The sequence below is a fragment of the Herpailurus yagouaroundi genome, unplaced genomic scaffold (assembly GCF_014898765.1).
Source record: "Herpailurus yagouaroundi ecotype Mexico unplaced genomic scaffold, PumYag 190, whole genome shotgun sequence".
Taxonomy (NCBI): Eukaryota; Metazoa; Chordata; class Mammalia; order Carnivora; family Felidae; genus Herpailurus; species Herpailurus yagouaroundi.
The window spans coordinates 3,910,990-3,938,601 of record NW_024412421.1 but is presented as its reverse complement, the minus strand read 5'-3'; the positions used below and the strand labels follow the sequence as shown (position 1 = coordinate 3,938,601).

General features: G+C 53.2%; 1 protein-coding gene across 2 annotated transcripts in view; it reads left to right on the top strand.

Annotated features, from left to right (window-relative positions):
• Nucleotides 1–27,612, top strand: part of ZNF423 (zinc finger protein 423) — a 337,746-nt gene that overhangs the window by 43,428 nt on the left and 266,706 nt on the right. For both annotated transcript variants that reach the window (XM_040497966.1, XM_040497967.1), the window contains exon 2: nucleotides 18,996–19,055. In XM_040497966.1, coding sequence (XP_040353900.1) covers nucleotides 18,996–19,055 — 60 coding nt within the window. The remainder of the gene's footprint in view (nucleotides 1–18,995; nucleotides 19,056–27,612) is intronic.

The window sequence follows — 27,612 nt, the reverse complement described above, 5'->3', positions numbered from 1 at the left end:
CCCCCCCCCCCCCCCCCCCCCCCCCCCCCCCCCCCCCCCCCCCGGGGCAGCTGACAGAGCCCCCCAGGGGCCTAGGAGGCCAGCTGCAGCCTTGGAGTGGAGCAGACAGCCAAATCATCACTTAACCCATTCTGTTCCTGCAGGGATGGTTGCTCTTCCAGGGCCTGACATGGTTCCTCTTTTCTTTCGATTGCCTCATTTGCCCTGTGAATTCCCTGTTAGACCGGGGGTCTCCAGCATGCAGTGCATGGACTGTATCTGGCCTGTGAGAAGTTTATTGGACCTGTTTAAAAATTGCAGTGATTTATATAAACATTCAGATCTCTGGCCTTCCGGGAAAATCCAGAGGATCTGACCCTTCCGGGTGGGCGGCAGCTTTGACTGACCTGGGGTGGGGGGGGGGGGTGGGTCATTCACAACCCAACCGTCTCCCCCTCTTTCCAATATCTCTGGTGGTCATTTGAGATCCTGGCCTAGAGAAGCCTGTCAAGGTCAACTGTAATCTCCTCTCCTAGCTGAGCCTTGAATTCCCTGGAGGGTCTCTACTTGACCCCCTCGCATGCCAGCAGCCTCACTACCTCCTGAGTGTACCTTTCCATGGAGGCTCTGCTGGTAGAATCCTATCTGTTCCTTCTTGAAATCTCCCTGTAGTGACTTCCACTGGTTTGTCTCTGCTTGACCCCTTGGGGCCACACAGCAAGCTCAGTCCCTCTTCCCCATGACAGCCCTTCAGATTCCTGAAGACAGCCCTGAGTCTGCCCCGCTGGGCTCAACAGTGTCTGTTCCTTTGCTTTCCCTCCTAAGATGTGGTTTCAAGATCCCCCATTATCTTGGTGCCCCTCCTTGGCCACCTCCCAGTGTGGCCCTGAACCTCTCGCAGCTGGACTTTCCAGCAGTGCCCTGCACACCCTGGGGGCCATGAGGACACGCCTGGGGCCCAGTTCTGTTAAAAAAGGGAAATGCAGCGAATGGAAAGTGTTCCAGAAGGCCAAACACCTCAAAATACCTACAGCATTTCCAAGTGGGACCTTATGGGTCAGTTTTATTTTTCTCTGTGTGCCCGCCTGTATTTAAATTTTTTTCTCCCTAGGGGATTTAAAAAAAAGGTGAAAAAGCAAAGGGCTTGGGATGAATTCACTTGAACCAGCTGATAGTGGTGCCTGCTGGGGCAAAGCCCTGGCTGGGAATGAGGAGAGGAGGGACAGGATGGGGTCCTGCGTTGGAGAGCTTACTGCCTCATGTGCCCAGCTGAGCCTCACACTGAGAGAGGATTATGGGACGCAGAGAAGGGGGAGGGGTCTGTCTCTCCAGGGATGGACAGGACTTTTGGATACCAGAGGTCAGGTGTGGCATCTTAGGTGATGGAGGCACCTGTAGCAAAAGTACTGAGGCAGGAAAGTGTTTGCCTGGAAGGCCGGGGTACAGATGCATGAGCTGGAACAGCAGGTGTCTGAGCCGGGGAAGGGTCCTCGGGGACAGAGAGCTTGGGGCCGGATAGAGGAGTCCGAAGGCTCTTCTGAAGGTGATGAGCCCAACAGCAGGAGTGACGGTAACTGTAATTGCATCAGTGTGCTGTCTCTGGAGGCAGAGCTGGGTTTTTCTGGCTTTTCCAATCTGTGGCTGTGTCACCTTGGGCAGGTCCCTTCCTGTTCTCAAGCCTTTATGTGCTGGTGGGCGCTGTAAGCTTATGCAGACCTTATCCAGTGCCCGATGGCGAGCACGCGCTGTTAGTTCTCCCACTGTACAGATGCCTACACTGAGTCAGAGGTGCAGAACTTCTGTCTGGGCCTGCTGGGCTCCATGCCTGGGCTCTTTCCACTCCATTGCCTGCCTCTTAGAAGGTGTGAAAGGGGGCCTGCCGGGGGGGGGGGGGTTGGGGTTGTGCCTGGCGCAGATGTCTTTCAAGGTTTCCAGAGAATACTTTTTAGCCTGATGAGGAAGGCTGCAGGGCTGGGGGATTCTGTTGGTGGCTCCCGGGCCCAGGTGGGAAATGGGTGCCTCCCGTCAGGGGCTCTAGCATCCAGCTTGGTCAGGTGAGGGGGAGTCAGGCCCTTATCCCCTGTGGGGGGGGCGGTGGTGGGGCCACCTGGGCTGGAATAGCTGGAGGAGGGGCTGAGGCCTCCGTGCTGGCCTGGCCCTCTGGTCCGAGTGGCTGTGGCACATCTATCTCTCTGGCAGGGCCAGGCTGGGCTCTAGGAGGATTTCTGTGTTTCAGGGGTCCTCAGTCTGCAGAGGGGCGTTGCTGCTGCGAACTCTCTATTTCCGTAAGGAAGTGCCCGGTTGACTCGGGGACCTGCCTGTGCCCTGTGGGGTGTGTGATCAGCAGCGACAACCAGGGAGATCTGGTAGGACTGGGAAAGGGCCTGGCCCCTGGAGTCTGGGCCGGGCTGGACCCCCACGTGCAGTAGGCGCTTCACTTCTTGGGCCTCAGCCTTCTCCTCTGTGACACATGACACGGTGTCACCTGTCCTGACCCCAGCCCCCCCCCCCCCGTCAGAAAATGTGATTCCCACAGGGTGTGAAAGTGTGTTGAATGCAGTAAAGATGCATACAGATGCCAGCGGCTTTGTTGGTGGAGGGACCTTGGCTGGCTCTTTGAGCCAGGACCACCGCCGTGGCCGCCCTCCGCCGCGTACCATCTGTTGGGCTCTCACGGCGCACTTGACGCTGAGCTCTGTCTCCTACCCCATCGTCTCATTGCCTCCACACAGCACCTCTGAGGGGTCGATATTTGCATCGCCCCATTGGACCTACGAGAAAACTGAGTCACAGAGAGAGACCACGTGCCCCATGTCACACAGCTGGGTAAGCCAGGGCTTGAAGCCTGGGTCTGCCAGATTACAGACCTTGTGCTCTCAGCTGTTGGAGCTCCCCGACTGGGAGATCTTACAGGCCAAATACACTGATGAGCCTCCCTGCGGAAGCATGAAGAAGAGTGGAGACTGAGGCATGCCAGGCCTGAGAGCTGGACGTGGCAGGGCAGGACCGGAGCTCTGTGCTTTAGAGGCCGCTGGATGGCTGAGGTTGAGGAGCCTGTGAGCAAGGGGCCGGGGTGTGCCCCCACTTCTGGGCTAGCCTCCAGGTCCCCAGGAACCCCCTGCCTGCGTGGCCCTAGACCACCCTGGGTCTCTGTGGGCCTCTTCCCATGTTTGTTTCCCAAGGGTGGACAGAGCTTCTCCTTGTACGTTCCCAGGGAGAACTGTTTGTGGGGAGGAGGGCGTGGGCAGAGCTTGGACATGCGGGTGCGCTCTCGGCGAGGGAAGGAGCCGAAGGTGGGAAAGAAGGGTGCAAGGTGGTGGCTGCCTGATGGTGGGGTGAGCTCCCGTGTGTGCCCTGCCGTGTGGTCCCGGACGGGCACTCCAGCCCCAGAGCCCTGGGGTCCTTGTCACCAACCTTAGGAGCATGTTTCAGGTGCCATGGGGCTAAACAGAGGTACTGGAAATAGTCCATAAGAACAGGGAGCATGAGTGGTTTTTCCCAGCTGTGTAAACCCACCCGGGGGCCCCCACCTTTTCCCCTGGGAGCCAGGATGTGGGAGCTGGCAGGAAGAAGGCAGCCGCATCTGCTTTTGCAGGTGCTGGAGGGAGACCCTGGGCCTCGGATCCTTTCTCATGGATTCTCCTTATCTCTTTTCATCCTTCCGTCACCTTCCTTAAGTTCTGGGGGCAGAGGATCTGGGTGTGAACTTTGTTTCTACTCCCCCTGAACCACACCTGTGCCACCTGCACCCTCCCCGAGGCCCCGAGGCCCGGTAGAGGGACTGAGGTACGGCCCAGGAGGAGCCCGGCCCTGGGCAGGGTATGTGGAGCATGTGCAGGAACCCCGGCCTGTCCCGTGCTGCACCCAAGCAGTGTCCCAGGGGCCCCGAGGCCGGCCCCTGCCAGCAGTGAGCCAGATGTATTTTTTCGGATGGTGTAGGGGGAGCGTCTTCTGTGTGGGTGTCCTCGCATGATGTGTGGGCTGCTCTGTTTTGATCGAAGGGAGCCAAACTGATTTTCCTGGCCCATCCAAAGCAGAAAGTTAAATAAACACAGCCAAGTATTATCACAGGACTCGAGGAAAATGAACTCCGTCCCCACGGGCAGCCCACATCTGGCCAGTGTTGGGCCTCTCTGGGCTGTGGGATGAGACAGATGTGATTGATGGTAGGAAGGCCTTCGTGATCCACCCCCCCGTCCCCCCTGCCCCGATACCAGGGACGTGCCTCCTCCTTCCACGCCTGTATGCCTTCTCAGGGCCCGCGGTGGTGCTGCCGACAGGCCCTTTGGGGCTTTGCCTTCAGTGGGACCTCCCCCTTAGGCTTTCTGAGGCTAGTTCTCCCAGGCTCATCCTGGTGCTTGCAACGGATGCGCAGCCTGTGAAATGGGCCCATGCTGGTGAGGCTCCTGTGCCCGGGCCCCAGTGTGGGGAGGTGACCGGGCGCACTTGGGAAGCAGCCCTACTTGTCAGGACTTTCCATCCTGGCTCAAGGCCATGGTGGGCCGATGAGCCACATGCTGGGGGAGAGTCTGTAGCTGGCATGTCCCCTGCCATCTTCCTCAGTCCTTGTCACCTGACATGGAGCCCTCACTGAACTTAAATGGGCTGGATGGCTTCAGAGGACGACCTGTATGAACTTGGGGCTGGGAGGAAGTGAAGAGTTATCACCTAGTTATCAGAGTGCAGAGTGCCTGCATTCCCCCAAGCGTGACATTCCACATCCCACGTTCCTGAATCCTGCAGGGATTCAGGTGGTTGATAGGCAAAATGAGGGGTTTTCCCCCATACTTCTCTGTTTATTTTACTGTCTATTAGGCAAATGTTACTCGATATGTTTATTCTAATATCTATTAGAAAAATTGTTAGTAGCACACCAGATGTGTGATTTCACGTAGAGTGTCCTTGGGAGGCGAGAAGAAAAGGTATTTATGCAAAGGAGGGAAGCTGAGGTAAAGAAAAGCATCCTGTAACTTTTTTTTATTTTTATTTTTTAATGTTTATTTATTTTTGAGAGAGAGACAGAGAGAGAGAGAATGAGAGCGAGGGAGGGGCGGAATGAGAGGGAGACACAGAATCTGAAGCAGGTTCCAGGCTCCGAGCTGACAGCACAGAGCCCAACGTGTGGCTCGAACTCACGAACCGTGAGATCATGACCTGAGCTGAAGTCGGTCGTTCAACCGACTGAGCCACCCAGGCGCCCAACTGTAACTTTTTTTTAATGTTTATTTATTTTTGGGAGAGAGAGAAAAGAGACAGAGTGTGAACAGGGGAGGGGCAGAGAGAGAGGGAGACACAGAATTTGAAGCAGGCTTCAGGCTCCAAGCTGTCAGCACAGAGCCCAAGTCAGGGCTCAAGCTCACAAACCATGAGATCATGACCTGAGCTGAAGTTGGACACTTAGCCAACTGAGCCAACCAGGTGGTCCTCTGTGCCTTTTTTTTTTTTTTAAAGTTTATTTATTTATTTTCAGAGAGAGAGAGAGAGAGGGAGAGAAAGTGCAAGTGGGGGAGGGGCAGAGAGGAGAGAGTCCCAAGCAGGCTCTGTGCTGTCAGCACAGAGCTGAATGTGGGGCTCCAACTCACGAATCGTGAGATCATGACCTGAGCTGAAATCAAGAGTCGGACGCTTGATTGACTGAGCCACCCAGGCGCCCCTCATTCTCTGTCTGTGCTCCTGGCCAAGCTCCTGGGAGGCCCGGGGAGGCCCTGCCAGCCCTGGAGACCGATCGGCGGAGATGCCCTGTCACTGCTCGGGGTGAATGCCGAGGAGGACTCCCCACACCTGCCTCGACAGTCGTCATCTCACGAACACTGGGCGAGTCGGGTGATGTCAGTCCTGCCCTGGTGGGGCCAGCTGCCAGGTGGAGACACAAGGGCCCCTAAAGGCCCCCACATGCATTCTAACCACCCTGGGTGGGCGATGGAGCTGAGCTGGGGGACGCATCTGTGCCATTGAAAATCCCCCCTCCCAAATCAGACTTATTAAAAGTATTGACTCCTGAAGCTGTAAAGTATTTATTGTGATTGCCCCTACCCCTTGGGACATCCATGTGGAGTTGATGTTTGGAAATGGTCCTTACAGTTCATTCCTGTGGAAGGCTCGGGGCTTTTGATGTGAAGAATGATATGGAAGGCTGGTCCTTGTGCCCCAAACCAGATGAAAATACTTAGACACACACATGTGCACACACAGGCACACATACACACACATCAGTTTTTAATAAGAGACTCAGTTTCCACTTTGCTCTTGTATAAGATAAACCACACGTATAATAAGGTAGTGACATTTATTTACAGGATGTTAGCACAGAGGATAAGTGGTTCAGGAGTCATAAAAAATATTAGTTTCTACTCTATGGTGCTTTTCTGCAAATGAAATTGGAAACAAGGCAAGAGAGTGGGACTCTGGTCTCACCCCCTCCTTCCTTTCCACCTCAAACAGTGGACAGATCTGGGTGGGTGCTGTCCGCTTCTCCCCTCAGCGAGGGGCCAGGACCCCGGGCCATGTTGCCTGACTCCCGTGGTCCCGGCCCCCACCTTCAGTTTGCTAGCACCCAGGGGCTGCTTCTGTCCATCCCTTTGTGAGGGGTTGTTATGGCCCCTCCGCGCATGGCAGAGTGTGCCCTCGGTTCTGTCACCTTCCGTCAGAGTTGGACGGCTGGTGGCTGAGTACCCGATGTTGCCACCGAAACAGGAAGTGGGAGCCAGACCCTGTTGTAAATCCACATTTATATGCTGCACGTTGCTGGTTAACGAGACCGTGCAGGGGTGACTGTATGAAATGAAATATATATATGAACAAGGAGATTAACCTCAGGGAGACGGGATTAAACATAAGGACAGCCTGGGAGGCCTGAGGCCCTCCAAGTGTTAAGACCCAGGCAGGCAGTTCCCCAGAAAGGGAATTTGCAGGAAACCCCTGAACCCTGAACAGATTTACTGGGAGCGCAGACACAGTAATCCTATTTCATGTTGACGACTATGTGCCAGGCACTGGACTAAGCTCTTCACATGTGTTACTTCACTTGGTCTTCAAAACAAATGGGGATTTTATTATCCCCACTTTATGTATTCTTAAAATGGCTTTATTTGTTTGTTTGTTTGTTTGTTTGTTTGTTTATTATAATCTCCACACCCAGTGTGGGGCTCGAACTCACAACCCTGGGGTCAAGAGTCGCACACTGTTCCGACCGAGCCAGCCGGGTGTCCCCACTCCCACCTTATAGATGAGGAACTGAGACTAGAAGGTGGAGTCAAGGGAGAGCTTGTGATCCAACTAGCCTGGGACACCCAACACTGACCTCCTAGACCCAGCTCTGGGGCCTTCCACAAAGAGGGGTCACTTCAACCCCAAGCTTCCCCATCCAGCTGTGGCTTTTCCGAGACAGTTCAGGAGGGCTGGGAGAGCTCAGGCCATCAAGTACTGTTTGTTCAGCATAAGGGGAGAGAGGCGGGTTGCGTGGGCAGGAGGTGCGTGTGCTCTGGGGCCATGTAGACTTGGCTTCAACTCTCAGCCGTGCCTCCCGTCGCTCATCTAATTCAACCTACTTAAGAAAATTCATTTAGGTCCTGGTTTCCCCATCTGTAAAATGGGCACCATCATTCAGTCCCTTCACAGGGCCATTGGGAGGATTACACATAAAAGTTATAATGTGTGTGAGGCCCGTGAGTGCTGTCCCCAGTGTCACTGACGTGTGGAGTCTTGTGTCAGTCAAGTGAACTGGAGGGTGTGATAAAGAGATGTAGAGGGTCTCCCTACAGGGGCTGAGAGTACAGGTGGGGGCAACCTGTGATGCTGTGGGATCATAGCTTCCCTTTGCCTGGCACCTGGGTGTGGAGGGGGCTCTGGACCAGATACGCTATAACAGCTTCTCCCTTTACCCTCACTCAGAGCTACCTTGCAGGATGGCTGTGCCCAGAGAGGTTACCTAACTCACCCAGGCCATAGCCAACCATGGCGGGTAGGAGTTGAGCCTAAGGCATCTTGTTTTGGCCACACCTTGCTGCCCATGAGGAGGACTAACCTAAGTCCAGGGCCCGGGGGCCAGGGAGAGATTCCGGAGGAGCTGGGCCTGGGCCCTTCGCAATGTTTCTGACCAGGGAGAGGGGTGTCTCTGTAGCCGGTGATCAGCCCCGGGGGCTTGGACGAGAAGCCCGCAGCCCTGGTCTTGTGTCCAGGTCTTCCCACAGTCAGAATGGAGAGGAGGGCGGGGCGGGGCCGGGCTGGGCTGCCTCAGATTTCCCCTCGTTTATATCTCCTTGCTCAGGCAAATGCAATTTGATTTGATTTTCCTGAACTTCATCTATGAGCAGAAACGTTTTTTAATTAAAAAAAATTTTTTTTAAGTTTATTTATTTACTTTGAGAGAGACAGAGACAGTGTGAGTGGGGGAGGGGTAGAGAGAGAGGGAGAGACAACACAGAGTCCGATGTGTGGGGCTCGAACTCGTGAACCGTGAGATCATGACCTGAGCCAAAACCAAGAGTCAGAGGCTTAACCGACTGAGCCACCCAGGCGTCCCAATGAGCAAGAAACTTTTTATTTACATTAAACAAGAAACCCACAGACCTGTTAGGTTTTTGTCTGTGATTTTTATCATTCTTCCTAAAATGGGATTTGCACATTAGTCTAAAAGGAAATCAGAATTTTATCTGCGGTTAAGGTAGAAATTCATCCCGACTCCAGGCTGGTCCCCCAGCCCTGAGCCTTCTCTGGGGCCCTGCCTGGGCAGACAGGCTTGGCCTCTGAGCTGTAGGTGGTAGGTGGTCCCCACTGTCCAGGGGTCTGCTTGTCACTTTCCCTAGCTCCTACCCTCTTCTTTACATCTGCACTCTGGGTTCTCATGTTTCCACTTGTTTCTGCCTCACTCCGAGAGTGGGGTTCCTTTAACTTCTCCATCATTCCTAGTTCATTCATTCATTCATTCATTCAGTCACTCAGCTCTTAGGTGCCAGCCCCCAAGGGGCACAGCCATGGTAACACTGACATAGAGAGCACAGTCTAATGGCTGAAGATCAAAAAATCTTTCTCCTAGTACCTAGCTCAGAGTCCTCAGTACCTACTCGAGGTACTGAGTGCTTAGTAAAGGGGAAAAAGACCAAATACACATGGGACCTATGTCTTTGACGCCTAAAAATCAGCAAACTCTTTGTCCTAGCGATCCTGCTTCGGGGAACTCATTCTGAGAAAAATCACTGACCAGGCTTGTGGCCGTGGGCAAAGTGTGTGGATGTGTTTTGCACCACGACCTCCCTTACAGTGGACGACAAATGGAAGTAGCCTGGGTGGCCAGCACCAGGGCACTGGTTTAATTACTCCTGGAGCCTCCTACAGGACCGGCATCCGTGATGACAGTGGCCATCCACGATTTTTATGCGAAAAGATGTTGTTCTTGGTAAATGGCTGAGTTGGAAAAGCAGGTTCTGGAACGGTTTGTGTTGTTCAGTTGTACATATTGTTACAACTTTCTGGAAGGCTATGACAATGTATTTGCACCCAGAAAATTGTACTTTGTGTTTCTCAATTTGAACTCACGTGTATTTGCTCGTTTTCTACGTTGTACGTGGATTACTTGTGTGGAAGACTTTTATGAAAAAAGAGAAAGATGCTTTGTGTAGGAAACAATAAGAAAAGGGCAACTCCGAGTGAGTTCTGGGTTTCCTACGTACATGGGACATGGGGCAGAGTCTGGGCAGGGCAAGTGGGGTGGTGGGGAGAGCCGGGAGGTGCAGTGATGTGTGGTGGCTTCAAGGTGGCTTCCAGGGCTGGCTCCATCCCCCGGCTGCTGATCCGTCCCTCCCTGCGCCTCCCCGGGGCAGGTTCCTGTATCCAGTACTGCGTTAACTGGACGCATCTCTTCCCAGATCCACGTCAGCAAGTGTCCTGTTTGGTGCCTTGACACTGACCAATTGGTGGGAGTATTTAGCAGCAAATGCCACAAACCAGGGCCCTCTCTCCCCGAACCACCTGTTAAACCTTTGCCAACACAGCACCACCTCACGTGGTTTCCCCTTGACGTCCCAAGGAACCTGGGTGCCTGGGGAGACCCCAGAGGATGAATTCTCTTCTTAGGTCCCCCTGGTGCTGGCACAGGAAGGAACTTGGGGAATCTTCTGTAAATTTGAATCATCAGGGAGAGAGAGAATCCGTCTTCCTTTTGTTGGCTGACCCCACTCAGTCTGGAGCCACAGCTTCTGTTTGTTGAGGGTGGAAGTGAAAAAAGGGGTTAAGAATCCCACCCCAGCTTCACTCCGACCTAGCTTGGCGACCTTGGGCAAATTGCTTGTTCTTTTTTTTCTCATCTGTAAAATGGGGTTAATACATGTTCTTATAGGATTGTGCAGGCCAGTGGTTCTCAAGCTCTAGCATGCATGAGAATCACCTGCTGGGCCCCACCCCCAGGGATTCAGCTATTTAAAATTCTGCATTTCTGGGGCGCCTGGGTGGCTCAGTCAGTTGAGTGTCTGACTTCAGCTCAGGTCATGATCTCACGGTTTGTGAGTTCGAGCCCACGTAGGGTTTTCTGCTGTCAGAGCAGAGCGTGCTTTGGATCCTCTGTCCCCCTCTCTCTGGTCCTGCCCCCCCTCAAAAAATAAATAATCATTAGAATAGAATAGAATGGAATAAAATAAAATAAAATAAAATTTATGCATCACTGACAAGCTGCCAGGTGACACGGCTGCTGGTCTGGGGACTCCAGTCAGAGAAGTTACAGAGGTTTGTGCCTGGTGAGGGCTAAGGATCACATCATATAGGGGGCTTTGTGTATCCGGACTCCGGGGTCTGGAAGCTAGGGTCCTTGGGTTCCAGGTCTGCTTTGGTCACCTCTGCTGCCCCATGGGTGAGCTGTTTGTCTTCTCTGGGACTTTATTTCTCCTTCTGTGAAATGGGTCAGTAAAAGCTTGACTTTCAGGTAGCAGCTGAGGAAGCATCTGAAAAAGCCCTCTGATGCCAGGTGATTCTGGTAAGAGTGGCAGGGACGCCTTGAGGGACCCTGGGCCACCATGCTGACATCTGCCTCTTCACCCACTAGGGACAGGCACGGGAAGGCAGGCCATGGCACCGGTCCCGGGGCACTGCTGACTTGCCCGGTCCTTGCTCCTCTTCCGACAGAGCTTTGATGTACTCTTCCATTTTAATTCACTTGGATGCCTGGCCTTTGTGATACTGTCTTTGCTTCTCAGTTCCCCGACTCTGTTATCCACTACAGTGGACACATCATGTGTCTCTGTGATACTCAGTTTCCTCTTCTTTTCCTGCCCCGTGGCTGGGATGGAGCAGACAGAGTGAGGGGTGAGTAGCTGGGTGTTCCCAGCTTTGAGCTAAAGCCGCACTCGGAAACATCCCCGCTGGCCTTGTGAGCTTATGGGCTGGGTTCTGGACCAGTGCTCTGGCTTCGCAGGTTCCATTGCCTCATCAGAAAAGTGGGGACTTTGAAGACTTTCTCAGAGGGAGGCTGGGAGGATTACGTGAGAGCCAGTGGGTGGGACGCCCGGCCCGGTACCTGGTGCTACAGCAGCCCGGTGGAGGTTTGCTTTCCTGGGCGGCGGGGGGTGGGGAGTAGTCCTCACCCTGGCCCAGATCTGCTCCAGTCGGACACAACACCCACATGTAGGTGCAAGCGCGCATGTGTGCCTTATGTACGTGCCATGCGTCGGTGCTTGAGGGGGTGGGGAGGCTCTACGGACCAGGATGGAGACGGCCAATAGATGTTTTTCTTTTTGAGAGAGAGAGAGTGAGAGAGAGAGAGCTCGCACAACAAATGGGGGAGGGGCAGACACAGAGGGAGACACAGACTCCGAAGCAGGCTCCAGGCTCTGAGCTGTCAGCACAGAGCCCGACGCAGGGCTCAAACCCAAAGACTGTGAGATCCTGACCTGAGTGGAAGTCGCACACTTAACCGACAGAGCCACCTGGGCGCCCCAGAGTGCCAATAGATTTTAATCCACCTTGTTGAGCCTTTCGAAGCTGCACGCATGCCCAGCAAGAAGGAGAGTGCTGATCGATTAGCAATGTCTGCCACAGGTGCGGGACAGGGGAGCTGGGCCAGGTTTGACACTCATTCTGTCTCTGGTCTAGTGGAAAAGCCATTCCTCTCATACTTAAAGTGCGTCACATTCATCACCGAGTGTTCACATCATCCTCATCATTGTTGTCACTTTTTAGGGAAACCTGGAGGAGAGGACCCTGTTTCTGAAAGGTTGCCCCAGATCCAGATTCTCCTGGGATTGGTGCTTCTGTTCCTTCTGCAGATATCTCCCAGCCCTCCTCTCTTGGGGTGTGTGGGGTGAGGATGGGGTGCTCGTGGAGGGACATGAGCTGGCATGGAAGCTGAACCCCTTTGTTGTGAATACTAGATGGTTGCACATTTGGGGACACCATCCCTGCACTGTGACAGGGACTGGGAGGTTGTGATGCCGAAGGACCCAGGGCTGTCCCTGGGCCCTTCCTGGGGGTGGGGTGGGGCGAGTCTCTCGGGAAACCTGATCTCACTGCTGGAGCCCTCCTGTCCTCACAAGCGCAGTGAGACCTTAGCGGTCCGCCAGGAACCTGAGGGAGGACGGGCAGCTTGGGTAACCCCAGGAATGCTCACGTTGATTGCCCGTTTACCTGGGGCAGTGTGCGTTAGGAATCCTGGCTCATCGAGGCCTCTGGACACTCCTGTCAGTAGTGTCCCCCTTTCATGGAGGACATGGAAGATCACGGTGGATCAAGCATCTTGCCCCAGATCTAATGGCCTGAAACTGGCAAAGCTGGGGGATGGTCCTGGGGAGCCCTATTTAGGACCCCCTACCCGAACCCCTCCATTTTATAGCTTCTCTCTGGTGCCCTCATCTGTCCTGCTAGAGTGAGCTCTGTTGGGTGACTTCTGGAAGGTTGATCTTCCCGGTAAGGATCGACCAACTTCTCTTCTGGAGTTGTTGGACTCTTACTGGATGTCTCTCTGTTCTGAGTGTTTTATAGGTAAGCAAGGCAGGGAGTGAAAGGGAAAACAGTGGCCGAGCAAGATCCAGGCTTCTGACCCATCTGCCCAGGGTAGACCAGGGGAACAGTATATAAAAAATTCTCAGAAAAGTTGCATCTTTTCCTAGGTGCTTGTTCCAAAGCCAGTGTTTAAGGGGAAAGTCGGGCATTGCCAAAATTGCTGTAAGCACTTACTGCAAAGCTGCCGACTTGGCCACCCACCCACACTCTCTTGATGGGTCTAATGCATCAGCTGTTGCCTCCCACATTGGAACATACTGCCTTTTTTTTTTTTTTTTTTTTTTTTTTAGCAGTGTATCAGGTGGAAGAAAGCTTCTGGTTAGGAGCCACGGTGTCCAAAAATAGGTTTCTTTAGGGGTGCCTGGGTGACTCGGTTGAGCATCCAACTCTTGATTTTGGCTCAGGTCATGATCCCACATCGGGCTCTGCACTGACAGCATGGAGCCTGCCTGGGATTCTCTCTCTCCCTCTCTCTCTCCCCACCCCCCACTCATGCGTGTGTGTGTGTGTGTGTGTGTGTGTGTGTGTGTGCTCGTGCTCACGTTCTCTCTCTCTAAAAGTAAATATTAAAAAAAATAGATTTCTTTATTATTAAAAAAATTCTTTTAACATGTATTTATTTTTGAGAGACAGAAAGAGACAGAGCAGGAGCAGAGAGAGAGGGAGATACGGAATCCGAAGCAGCATCCAGGCTCTGAGCTGTCAGCACAGACCCTGGCATGGGGCTTGAACTCCCAAACCGTGAGAACATGACCTGAGCCCAAGTCCAACGCTTAACCGACTGAGCCCCCCGGGCTCCCCAAAAATAGATTTCTTTAAATCCTAGACCCACCCTCCAGGTGGTGAGGTGCAGACAGACCAATGGGAGGGGTGAAGAGTTCTTGCCCCTGCTGTAGGGCTGTGCTCACTGGGGAAAATGGCTGGTGGTCTTAATGGAGCCATTTCAATTGTTAGTTTATTCTCTTTTCGGCAAGTGGTCAGAGAATCATGAGAGTAAAATACAGGGGTCAGTGATATGACCCTGTCAAGAGATCCTCTGAGGGTCTGGGTTTGGTGGTGAGTGGCTGCGTTGGGGCCAGGGGTGGGGATCTTGGGTAGTTTTAGCTTTGGTTGCAGAGAGAGCCTCTGCTTTTCCATGCTGTCACTCCCCCAGACCAAACCCACCACCTGGAACCCATCCCCACTGAGAGGACCCTGGAGGGTGTCAGCTTAGTGATTGGGTTTGTTTGCAATTGACCCTGGTCATTTTGCCCTGAAGCCTGATGGCAGAGATGGTCATGGGCTACATGTTATGGCACATCTGTGTGAGTTAGAAAAAAGGCTGGCCATCCCTATGTGCAAAAGGATGGGTACATCTTGGTCTGGGATAGCCCTGTATCAGGACATACTGTTTAGTGGACAGAGTGTGGGCTAAATTTCAACCCTTTCTCACTACTTCTGCTGGGCCTCTTGTGCAGTGCACAACCTGCACAGCCATACACAGCAGTCTTCCTTGCTTTACACTTTTTCACTCCTTGAAATTGCTTAGTACTGAATGATGACACTTCATTTCATGCCTGACAATGAGAGTATGGACTCTAGGTGTATCTTATACCTTCCTTGGCCTTGGCCTGGTATAAGTGAGAGGATTTCTTTAAGGATGAGCCCAGGAGAGGCAGTCATGCGCCCCTGGCTTGTCTCACTACCTCCATTGGGACAGGGATGCCTTTAGGGGGAGCCTCTGTCAGGCCAGTGTGAGCCCAACCCTTCCCTAAGGATGAGATGATCCCTGGGGCCAAGGCCAGTAAAGCATGGAAAAGTCCCCTAAGACATTGTGAACACCAGCCAGAGGAGGGGCCAGATGAAAATGCTCTCAAAATAAAAGCCATTAATTTAGTGGTTCTTAAACTTTTTTTGGCAGGCAGGCAGGAGGTAGTGGTGGTGTTCTAGATCTTTTTGATGAAAACCACATATCCTTTCCCCAGAAAAATGCCTGTGTGTACACATGTCTGAGGCTTACAGCCAGGGCCAGGGCCTTCTCAGATCCTTGAAGCCAGGCCCAGCAGCTGGCCCTGGTATGAATTTTGGAGTAGGGAAGGTGGTTTCTGGGCCCTGTTGACCCTGCTGGAGGCTTCCTCTGGCCCTTGGGTCAGTGCTTGCCTCTGTCCACCTGTCTCATTCACGTCCTGACACTGTCTTAGAACTTGTCCCCTGAGCTTTTCTACCTCTGGCCTGCACCTTGTCTGCCAGCCCAGGTCCTGCCTGATTTTGACCAACCCCCCCAGAGCAAGTGGCACTGGGGAGGTGGGTTACACAGCTGCCCACCTAGCACCACTAGCCCCATGCTGCTGGGTTCCCAATGTCCAGAGGCCCAGCACACAGGCTTTGGGTCTTACTGGCATGTCGTTGATGGAAGGCCGTCCCAGTGCACAGGGGGCAAGCTGTGTGCACTTTCAGAGTAGGGGAGTTGTCATCACTTACAAGCCCGCTGCTGAGCTGGGAGACAGTGTCTGGTGAGGCTCACGAGCTCTATACTCCCATGGGAATCAGCCACTCACAGCTTGTGATCCCAGAGCAGGGAGAGAACCCAGAGTTCTGTCTGGAGCCCGACAGAGCTTCAGAATCCTTCGTAACACACCCTAAGAACCATGGTTAGTACACTGTGCACTCTCCAGTGTGAACACGGGTCCTGCACCACCTCCCCTCATATTATACGTGGCCATGCATCCCCTGTCCGGGTATACAGACTTGCTGCTGTGCCCTGACCCTGTGTGTTCAGACTCACTGTGCCTTCTCCCTGTGCTTACACACTCGCCCCCCACACTCCCTTCCTTTGTGTGCACACTGGCCTTGTGCACCCACCCTGCACATACAAATGGCCATCGTTCACAGGAGCAGACAACTCTGTGTTCCCCTTGAGATTGGGCAGGGTGAGGGTTTGCCTTGGCTTCAGTGGTGCCAAACATCTTTAAATGAAAAGTTAGAGGTAGAATCTGGGGAAGCCTCCAGAAAGCACCCAACTCCTCCGGCTGGCTGGGCAGCCCCTGTAGGTGTTATCCATATTGACCACTGTGCCGATTGAGTTTTCTCTGAGATGCCCAACCCTTGGTGTCCATTGCGCCTCCAGCAGAAGTCCACTTGGGGATGGCTCAGGCTCCCAGACAGCGCCTGCTGCCAGTGTAGACTCAGCACCCCCAGCAAGTGGCTGGCTCTGGCTGTCGGGAAGGCCTTCCTTCCTCTGTGCCTGCTGCCCCTGCTAGTTATCTAGCTGCTGAAGAGACCAGTCCGGACGGAAGAGTAAGAGTGAGACTGGAGGAGAGGAGAGCCCCTGCACGTTCACGGCAGCAGGGAGCACGGAGCCTCGTGCTGATGCTGGGAACACTGGGCGTGACTTTTTCTCATCAGGAATGTATAAAGGATGGTGTGCTTATGCCTTCAATAAACAAAACGTGGGGAATGGGATGTTAGCCGGGTGGATGCCAGCAGTTGTAGGAAAATGGGTTCATGCCCCACGGCACTAAGTGGGTTGGCCCGCGGGCTCCTTCCTCACTGGGAGAGATGTGGTTCTGGAGATGCTGGTGTGTGATGTGGCCACTTGCCTGTGGTGACGTCTGCCACTTTGAACTTCCCCAGCCAGCTGGCATCAGGCCACTGCCCTCTTCCCAACTTTACAGGCTTGTCGGACTTGGGGAAGAGACCTTGGATTGTCCTAAGAGCTCCAAGATGGCAGATGTTTATGGCTGAAGCCAGATCTCAGGGAGGGAAGGATTTGGTCCCAGTCTGGGGACATTCTTCAGTTCAGTGATCTGGAAGGTCACCCTTCTCACCTGGAGAACATTGGGTGGGCCCAGAGTGGGGCCCTTTGTCCTGGTATTTGGAGTACACCGTGGACAAAGGGAGAACTGGGTCGCGCATTAATGTCATGGTAGCCATGGTCAATGAGGTCGACCTTTTTGAAGTTGTCCAGCAGAAGGGCCGCATGGTGACCTTACAAACCGGGAGTGACTTCTTAGTAGAAGCGAAACACGTAGATCTTCAAGTAAGTAAACGGCGAAATGTGAAGGGAGCGGATTTTCAGGTGTGGCAGTGAGAGCTGTTAACAACTGCTGCTTTCATGCATGGCTGGCTTCTGATCGCCGTAAGCATTATCCGCCGGTGTTTCAGGGGCTGTCTGCTTGGAATCAGCTTAGTGAGTAATAATCAGTTTTGTCTGATGCGAGGTCTTGATTCATATTTACAAAGCTGCATGTTTGAAAACCCTCCCTGGTGCTAACTAGCTAAGTAGAACAATAGCCTCGGCCCCACCCCAGATCGCCTCTGCATTTCATTTGGATTCTGAGTTTGTACTCTCAGGACGCAAACTTGGGAAAGGGCAAACACTCTTAGCATTCCTTGGCCTGTTGCTTCTTGTCGCGATTGTCCCTTCTCGGGTACGGTCTGGGAGGCTCTGGTGGGGGAGCGAGACCGGGGACAGATACATGATAAAGCGGGGCCACGCCATGCAGAGCCGGACTTGTTAATTCCCAGAGCTGGTCCAGCCCTGGCCACCAAACCCCCCGAGTGCTTGGGCCACTGCTCTGGCAGATGACTCCATTGCCCCATTGAATCCTCCCTGCCACCGTGTGGCTTGGGTACCATTATTATCTATTTCTGAATGTTAAAACCGAAGCCTAGAGGTTAAATAATTTGCTCAAGATCGTACAGCTAGAGGCAGAATCGGGATTTGAACCCAGTATCTGACTGTAGCCTAGCCTGCTTGCTCCTCTCACGGCTCCGCTGCCCAGCATACTGTGTATCTGCCTTCTGTGGGGTGGGGGTGGGGGGGGGGGTGGGGATTACCAGTCCCGACTTGCTAAGAGTCTGGACAGCATCCTCTGTGCCTCTGCATACAGTGGTTTCAGTATGCATCGGTCTGCCTTCCACACGCAGTTGTGGGTTTCAGCCCAAACTCTGCACGCTTGTAGCTGTGTAAGACCTCAGGCACGTCACTTGGCCTCTCTGGGAATCTGTTGATGAGGATTAAATTCAGTAATGCCTGCAAAGCACTCAGCATTATGCCTGGCTGACAGTGTGTGCCCATGTAGGATGGCGACAGTGAAAAGGGAACTGGGTGGGACCTGGTAGCTTCAGCCTGCGCATGTGTAGAGCTTCAGAGCCCGTTAAATCTGAAAAATACTGTGTATGCACATTTTTGACTTAAACAAAGTTCCATTTTACAGAGTCCATAACCCAGCTTTAATATTATTACATGCCCCAGACTGGGATTAATTCCAGGACAAGAGATTTATTATGCTGTATAGAGTTTCTCCTGTGTTCTCCTAAGTACATGGCCTCCGTCTCCACCAGCCTGGTCTTACATGCAGGGGTACGGGATGCTGGAGGTGCCCCATCCCTACCCAGCCTTGTTCAGTGGGCCCAGGGGCAGGATGGAGAGGTGAGTTGCTTTCTGATGTTACCATCCCGTGGCTGTCGACCACTGGACCTCAGCATATCCCAGGGTCTGTCTGTCGGTTACGTCTCAGTGTGTGGAATAGCACCCCATGCTTCTCCAACCTCTGAGAGTGACTTTGTTTGTTGCAAAAGCAAGCTTTCACATTTCAGTGGTGGTGTAAGGGGCTCTTGGTAGGGGAATGGTATCTGTGGGATCGGGGAGAGGTCTGAACCTTTGCCGTCTTCCTGGGTGTCGCAAATGGCTTCATCTCAAGCAGAAACTCGGACTATAGACAGTAGTGGGCTGCAGAAGTGTGTAGAGGTTCTGATGCTGCATCTGGTTCCAGGCGGTGCTGTGATTGATTCGTGATGTCTGCTAGGGACACAGGGATCGGGAAACCATACTGATACTGCACTTGTTTGCTATTCAGGTTTTATTCCAATTATTTAACATCTCTGTGAAACCCACAAAGGCCTCATTGTAGGCTTTACCCCCTTGCTCCTGATCATGGGTATTATAAGGACTCCCACAAGTGATCCTTCTTCCTTGCCCTGTTCCCCACCCTGATGACCTGTTTGTATGACTTCAAAACTCACGGGCCCATCTCTGTTCTCTCTTTCAGTTGAAGAGGGGGAGGCCTCGGACTTCTCGCTGGCCTGGGAATCCTCCGTGACAGCATCAGGTAAATGCCCAGGGGCTGCTGGGGGAGTTGCTGGGGGTCCTGGGGGGGTGGGGGGTGGGGTGGGCTCAGGAACTCAGAAAGCCACCCAGCTGGTTATAGAAATCCTATTCTTCATGTCACATTCCTGTCTCCAGGCCAGACTACCCTGTGCAACACGATTTTTATATCAGTTCCATATGGTCAATAAAATCTATTACATACGGAGACTAATCTGCCCTATTCTCCTGGGGGACCACGTTTCCTTCTTGTGGGCGCATTCAGATGGGCCACGATGCCCCCACTACACAGGCTTTGAAGCTCCCTGCCATGGGTGCCATTGTACATTCATTCCGGTCTAATTGCATAAAACCCTCTTTAATAGGACGTTTAAACTCTGATCGGAATCTCAGTTCCCATGTTCCCCCTCCCAGAGGGGGCTGCTTTGCACCCCCAGGCCAGCAACCTGAGCCCGTGCCTCCAGGGGGAGGTAATGGGGGGGAAGTTCAGACTTCTGTAATGTGTGGCCGCCATCGGGGTGGCTTGGCAGTTAGGGGACTTGGGTTTTCGGCTGACTTCTGCCCTTGTGTAAGCTCCTTCTCTGTGCCTCAGTTTCCCCAGCTATTAAAAGAGGTGGATGGATAAAGTTTTCTAACTGTAAAGTCTTGTCATTTGGAGCTGTCTGTGGAGCTTGGGGTTAGACCTGGCTTTGGGGTCCTTGGGAGCCCCTGGGGGGGTGCTGTTCGCTCCTGTTGGCTCTGAGTCCAGCCGGCACCTCTCGGCAGCGGCCGTGGCTCCCAGTCCTGCAGATAGAGCCTCTCCTGCTTTGTCCCCGTCCCAGGATCCTGACCATCTGGGTCTGGATTCATGGGGGAGCTGGAGCCAGGCTGATCTCGTAGAGAGTTAGGCCTGAAGAGACTCTGAGGGAATCATCTTGTTCAACCTCCTTGTCTTCTAGATGTGGAAACTGAGGTACAGAGAGAGCTTTGCTCTGGGTCAGTAGTTCCCAAGATGCCGTATCAGGCATCAGGCATATGCACATTTAACACTTGAATGGTTATACATTGGATTTGTGATTTTATGGCTCCTTGTGACTTAAGATGGTGCTAATCATTTAAGTGAGAACATTGTGTTGACAGTTTTAAGTGACAGTACATAATGCTTGGGTTCAGCGGAAATCATGAAGATGGTTTGCAAATAATGAAATCTGGGAAGTGTTGGTACAGATTGGACAGAAGGGAATGGAGAGCCAGCACTGGACACTCCTTGTCCAGCGCTCTTTTTAGCACAATCGGGACGCCGCTTGGAGAGTTCCAAAGGTCTTGGTTGGATCCTGGCTGACTCAGGTTTGGGCACTGTTGTGTCTGCAGGTGCCTGGCCCTTGGTGACAGGGGCTCCCTCCATGGGAGAGGTGTTGTCTGAAGCCAGAATGAAGGCGGTGGTGCTCACATTCTTAGGAGAAGAGTCCAGGGTTAGGACAGATGTTGGGGTCCACACTGGTTAGGTTGGAGGAAGGGACTGCATAGCCCCTGTCCTGTGTCGTTCTGTACAGGGGAGATGCATTCCTCATGGTTGGAAAAAACGCAGTGAGATTATAAAGCTCTGTGTCTCATCCAGGGATCCTGACCCATGTGGGGGTGCATGAGCTCAGGCTTCTGCCAATACTGGAGAGGACCCTCACGGTGCTCCAAGCTCCCGGACCAGGAAAGCACCCGGCTCAGTGTCCATATAAGGTCCTGCCTCTTTGCTGCTTTCCCAGCGGGGCCGGAGGCAATGAGGACAGACAAGAATAGCAGTGGGGTGCTAGGAGGGCACTGGCTCTGGTCGTGGTGGTTGGACAGCCCTGTGCGGAGGGCATCAGGTGCTCAGACTGCATCCCTGAGGCGGTGGGTGAGATGTCGCCCAGTCTGGGGTGCCAAGGGGGCTGTGTGGGGGCCCTGCCGGTCTGCAGTTCTCTGATGCCATAGTGGAAGGGCCAGCCTTACAGCCTCCCTGGGACACTTGGGCAGAGAGGAGGTTGTGAGGTTTGTCAGTTTCTAGCCAAGAGCTGAGCAGGACCCGCATGCGTGTGCAGGGAGAGGTACATGGCTCTTTGGGAGTCCCCTCCAGCCCTCAGGGACCGTTGCGCCTGTCAGCTTTGGATTGTCTGCTCAGAGACGGGGAGAGGGAAGGCAAAGCATCCCGGGCATTGGATAAGTCACAGCCAAACAGTGCCTTGTTTTGTTTTCTTTGGCCCATTTCTGATGGTTTTTTACAGTGTGTGCATGTGATAAATTTTCCTTCCCAATTCTGTTGGGCTTGGGCTGTTAAAGCCAGCTTGTGTTCCCTGAGCATGGGGCTTATGAGGTGTTGTGGCTCCTGGGTGACAGGACCAAGCCCGTTTGGGAGGCAGCCCTGGACATGGGTGGTGTCATTTATCAAGCCGTTACTTGGTACCCGCCAGGCCCAGAACAAGCGCTTTACCTGCACTATCTCAATGCACTATCATGACGACCCCGTGAGGTGGGTGCTGTTTCCAGGAGCAGCTCCAGAGTTTCTCTGTAGGCTGGTTTAGGGACAGCCATCTGGTGGGGGACAGGGCCAGAGGCCTGCTTAAAGCTCCTTTGGTGTAACGCTTTTCAGTAAGCTGAGAAAATGTCACTTGGCCGCATCAGAGAACGGGGGGCAGGTGCCAGGGAAGATCATGGGGGAGCAGAGCCTCCGCGAGCCACCCTTGGCACTGCTGCTGGGAATTGCCATCTTCATTCGGCGGCCGGGGGAAGGAGGCTCAGAGCTGTGGAGAAGGAACTCGAACCCAAGCTCTCCCTCGGCCGGAGCGTGTGGCTTCACCTCTGCGCAGCCCGGCATAGAGATGGGCAGCGAAGCAGAACCCGAAGGCATCGTGGGGGCTTTAGGAAAGTCCCCGGCGGTACAGGCCACAGAGGGTCTTTGGCTCATCAGACCGGAGGAACCCAGGGTGAGGTGAGCAGGGTGAGCAGAGAGCGTTTTACCAGGAGGAGCGCAGGGCTGCAGGGCACAGGGTAGTTCCTCTTCTGTGGGGGGCCTCGGCGGCTGGGCTGCAAGCCTGCCCCCTGCCCGCTTTGCCCTGGCTGTGGGAGCGTGATGGAGAGCTCCAATAAAGAAGCAGAATGCATAGTGTGCTCTTTGCTCACCTCTGGCCTCCTCGGGCCCTCGTTGCCCGTGGGGACCCTGTGGTCACCACCCAGGGAACAACCTGGCCTGCTCTGTCTGTGCCCTCGTGTCGGGGCCCTGACAGTGATGGAGAGCCTGGCCCGGCCTGGCGGGGAGATGGGCTCACAGCACTCTTCTCTGGCCTGGCCGGGGCTTCATGGGAGGCGGAGGGCCAGCCTCTCGGCGGGCAAATACGGGGCTCCTGACAGCACGGCCCCTGGGATGGAGCCCTGCATTCAGAGCCTGGGTATGGGGTGCATAGTAGGGGTGGGGTTTTAAATCATTCTCCGCTGCGTTCTGATTTTTCTCACCCATAAAATGGGGAATGAGGGAGATGATACCTTATAATGAGATAATTAAAACAAGAGAAATTCTTAACCTGTTTTGAGCCACAAGATGCCTTTCAGCATCCAATGGGCACATGTTACATGTGATTTCAGGGGAGTTCATGGGTTACCCTAACCTCAGCTTCCCCTACCTTGCCAGGCCATGGGTTTGAATATCTTAGGGATGGGAGGGTCCTTTGTGAAAGTCCCACAGGGGTCCTACCTGTCCCGAGGCTGGCCTGTGGCACAGGTGAGAGGGGGAGGGTCTGTGGTAAACTGTGACACAGACCCTCTACAGGGACAGCAGTCCCTTAGCGCCCCCTGACTGTGCCAGGGCACTGGGGCCAGAATTGCCTGGTCATCTGAGTTTTTCTTTATTTGTTTATTAAAACATTTTTTTAATTTAAAAAAAGTCTAATTTTTTTTTTTTAATTTATTCTTGAGAGAGAGAGAGAGAGAGCGAGAGAGAGACAGAGCATGAGCAGGGGAGGGGCAGAGCAAGAGAGGGACACAGAATCCGAAGCAGGCTCCAGGCTCTGAGCTGTCAGCACAGAGCCCAATGTGGGGCTTGAACTCACCGACAGTGAGATCATGACCTGAGCTGAAGTCGGACACCCAACCGACTGAGTCACCCAGGCGCCCCTAAAAAATTTTTCTTTAATGTTTATTTATTATTGAGAGACAGAGATAGAGACAGAGCACGAGTGGGGGAGGGGGAGAGAGAGAGAGGGAGACACAGAATCTGAAGCAGGCTCCAGGCTCTGAGCTATCAGCACAGAGCCTGATGCAGGGCTCGAACTCACAAACCATGAGATCATGACCTGAGTGAAGTTGGATGCTTAACTGACTGAGCCACCCAGGCGCCCCTATTTGTTTATTTTCATTTATTTATTTTTTAAAAGTTTTTTTATTTTGAGAGAGAGAGAAAGCACGAGCAGGGAAGGAGCAGAGAGAGCGGGAGAAAGAAAGAATCACAAGCAGGCTCTGAGCTGTCGGCCTGAAGCCTGATGTGGGGCTTGAACTCACGAATTGTGAGATTATGACCTGAGCCAAAATCAGGTCAACAGCTTGAGTAACTGAGCCACCTAGGCACCCCTCATCTGAGTTTTTACAAAATAGAACAGAGAGCTGAATTTTCACATGAAATCATTAGATTAAAAAAATGTAGCAACTCCTATCGTTTAAAAAAAATTTTTTTTTAATGTTTATTTTGAGAGAGAGACAGAGTGCAAGTGGGGGTGGGGGGCAGAGAGAGAGGAGGACACAGAATCTGAAGCAGGCTCCAGCTCTGCGGGGTTCATGGGTTCTGCGGGGCTCAAACCCATGAACCGTGAGATCATGACCTGAGGTGAAGTTGGACACCCAACTCACTGAGCCACCCAAGTGCCCCTGCAACTCCTGTTGTTTGAAGGCAGCTTTATTGAGATACAATTTATAAATCATATAATGCATTCACTGAAAGTACATAATTCAGTGGATTTGCATATATCCAAAGATATGTATCATCACCACCATAGTCAACTTACGGCATTTTCATGACCTCAAAGAAAAGCTCTGTGCCCCTTGGGTGTCACCTCTATCCTTCCATCACCCCGAGCCCTTAAGCACCCACTGAACTAGTTTCTCTGTAGAAGGGAATCATATTATATGTAGTCTTTACTGACCAGCTTCTTTCATCTTGATATTTTCAAGGTTTATCTGAATTGTAGCCTGTATCAGCCCTTCCTTCTTTTTTATGACTGAATAATATTCCACTGTATGGCTGTACCATATTTTGTGTATTTGTTCATCTGTTAATGAACGTTTGGGTTGTTTCCTCCTTTTGGCTTTTGTGAATAGTGCTGCTGTGAACTTCTGTGTGCCAGTGTTTGATTGAATACTTGTTTCCAGTTTTGGGGGGCGTATTCCTGGGAGCAGAATAGCTGGGTCATGTGGTAATTCTATGTTTAACTTCGTGAGGAACGGCCAGACTGTTTCCCACAACAGTGGCACCATTTCACGCTCTTGCCAGTAATGTATGAGTTCCATTTTCTCCACATCCTCACCAACACTTGTTGTTTTCCCTTTTTTTTAATTTTTAATTTTTTATTGTAGCCTTCCTAAATGTCAACTGGTATCTTATTTTGGACAACCCATATTAAGAAAAAAGTGTCCAGGCCACAGAAAGGCCTTCTGCCGGATGGTTTCAGCTTGGTCACCAAGTAGGAGGCTTTACCAGGGGGCCTCTCTGTCCCCTGCCCTGCTCTCCTGCTGACTTCTCCTCTTGTTGAATAGTCCAGCAAGCACAGTGAGGACGCCTGCCTTCCCTTCAGTGCTTTTTCTCTCTTCCCTCAAGCCCTTCTGCACGTGGTCTCTAAGTGGCAGGCGCCAGGATAATCGTGATCATTGTGGGCTTTCAGTGAACCAACCCAAACGAATGGAGCTTTGCCACCCTTGCTCTGTCTGGTCACCGAGTTTGATCGGGGGCTGAAGGGACTCATCTCTGTATAACTGTCTGATCACAGTCTCACTGGAACCTCCCACCTCTCCAGGCCGGGTTTCTGGACAGGCTGGGCTTCCTTCCAATATGGCTGCTGTGGAGCAAGCTGGGGGTGCAGTGGGAGGAGGGTCTGGGGGGTGGTCTGGAGTGGGAAACAGTTACTCTGTTGACACATGTTCATCGTCAGTGTCTGGGCAGGTTCACCAGGCTTATTTGTGGTGACAGACACGCTTGTGTCAGGAGAGAAACACTTGATATAATTAGTTGGTTGCGATGGCCCGAGACTCTATCAGTGTGTTGGAGTTGGAGGCCCTCCTGCCACGTGATAGGTCCCGTTGTCCTGGTTAATGGAACCATCCATCTCATTTACGAGCTACTTCTAGGAACCGGGTCTCCTTGGTGGTGCTTTGGTGCTTTGGACATACAGAAACTGAGGCACAGGGATGCTAGTGACTCATTTTAAAGTCACACGACCAGGAAGTGGCAGAGCTGGGATTGGAACCCTGGCAGTGCAGGCGTGAACGTAGCACCAAGGCTGTACGTGGCAGAGCTGGCTATGAGGATGTCGTCCAGGCTCTTCATTTTTATTTTTATTTTTATTTTTATTAAAAAAAATTTTTTTTAACGTTTATTTATTTTTGAGACAGAGAGAGACAGAGCATGAACGGGTGAGGAGCAGAGAGAGAGGGAGACACAGAATCGGAAGCAGGCTCCAGGCTCTGAGCCATCAGCCCAGCAGGCTCTTCATTTTTTAGAGGGGATCCGGAAGCTTTGTGAGGGGCTCAGCTCTGTGCCCGGGTCCCTCTTGGGTCAGGTGGAAGGGTGTAGCTAGGGCCGGGCTTCCTGGTTTGTTGCCCGGAAGGAGAGAAGGTACATGTTTTGGAGGCCTTGGACGCATCTGCCGTCTCGAAGGCCAGGCAAACGCTGCCGGCCAGCCTCTCTGTGCAGACTCCCACCCATCTGGCTGCAGTCCGCCTCTCTGCCCTCCCCCCCCCACCCCCCGCACCTATACCTGGGCGTTGGGCATGGGTACAGTTTGCAGGGGAGGCTGGTACTAGGGCTGCAGGCTTTGGGACCTGCTCAGGTGGGAATTAGAATAGCATCTGGGTGGTTGGTATCTGGGGGCCCCTTAGAGAGGGGTGCTGAAGCCCTTTGCTTTCCTTCAGACTGGCACTGGGTGAGCGGTGGGTCTGGGAGAGTGGTCAGGGTCCCCACTCCTGACAAAGGTAGCGGCCTCCTCGCCCCTCTGCAGTGAAGCGGACGGAAATGTCTGGAAGACTGGGCCTTGCATGCAGGGAGTCGAGGCCCGTCCAGGCAGCCCAGCCTGGACTTCTGAGCCTTCTCAGAGCTGCCTCCCCACCCCACTTGTGTTTTCTTAGAGTGCGTATTTATTATTTCAACTACTTCATAGAAACCCCACCTACAACCCTGTGCTTCCACACTCCTGTTGTTTGTACTTCTCTCGGCCCCTTTTCCACCTCCGTCGTGTGTAAACAGACTTACCTAGATGAGATCCAGCATGAAACGCCGTGGATTCCAGGTCGCTCCCATCCCCCCGCCCATTAGGCCTGAGCTTCACGCAACCCCCAGGCCCCCATAACCTTCTGTCTGAGAAGCTGCGTCGGGGTCCTCGGGTGAGTGGGCATACATTTTCTTAACTGCCCCTCCCCTGTTGGACACTTGGACTACTTTTCCTTTTTGGCTCTTACAAGTAGTACTATGACTAGGATCTTTGTGAAGGGGCTCTTTTTCTCCTTTGCAGTTGTTCTTAGGGGCTCCCAGCACCTTTTAACTTTTTCTTTTGCTCTTCAGATCAAGGCCCGAGCAACTGTCCTGCTCTTTCTCCCTACCCCTCTCCAGGATCCCTCCCTTGAATTATGTCCTGAGTGACCCTCTGCCTGGGCTCGTCAGTGAGCCTGTCCCGGCCCCCCTGGCGGTGCTACCGTGGCCCATGACCAAAGGCCCAGGCTTTCGTTGGCTCAAGCTCTATTGGCTGGTGCTGTCCACCTCTGGAGCTTGAGCCCCCAACCTAGTCATCTTCTCGATGTGGACCAGGGGACATTTTAAAGGAGCAGAAAAGGTCTAAGTAGATGTATAATTTCCCAGCATTTTAAAGACTTGTGAAATGCGGTGTTATGTGGGGCCAGCTGGGGAGTTTCTCATTAGCTCGGCTGGGGCATCTGTGGGGAGTTGAGCTAAGTGGAACCAGGCAGGCTGGGCAGGAAGACGCGGTGGCCCCAAGCTCACCAGGGGAGTGTGGCAGGCATGCTCCGGCTGCTGTGGTCCTTGGACCCCCGGCCAGGCCAGCAGGCCTGAGCCTTTGTTAGAGCTGCGTCCCCCAGCACAGGAGGCCTAGAAACCTTCGGGGGGTGACTGGAGCTGAGAGGTGGCCACTCTGTTACCATGGTGAGCAGTCCACGAGGTGTGGGGCATCTGTTCGCCGCGTGCACGTGGGGGCATGTACTCGTGTTGTGTGTGTGTGTGTGTGTGTGTGTGTGTGTGGGCCCAGGTGCCGCAGCCCTGACTCAGACCCCTGGGGACCCCGGGGCCTTTGCACCCCTCCATGCGGCATCTTGGACCCCTGGGGCTGAGGAGGATGTGGCGT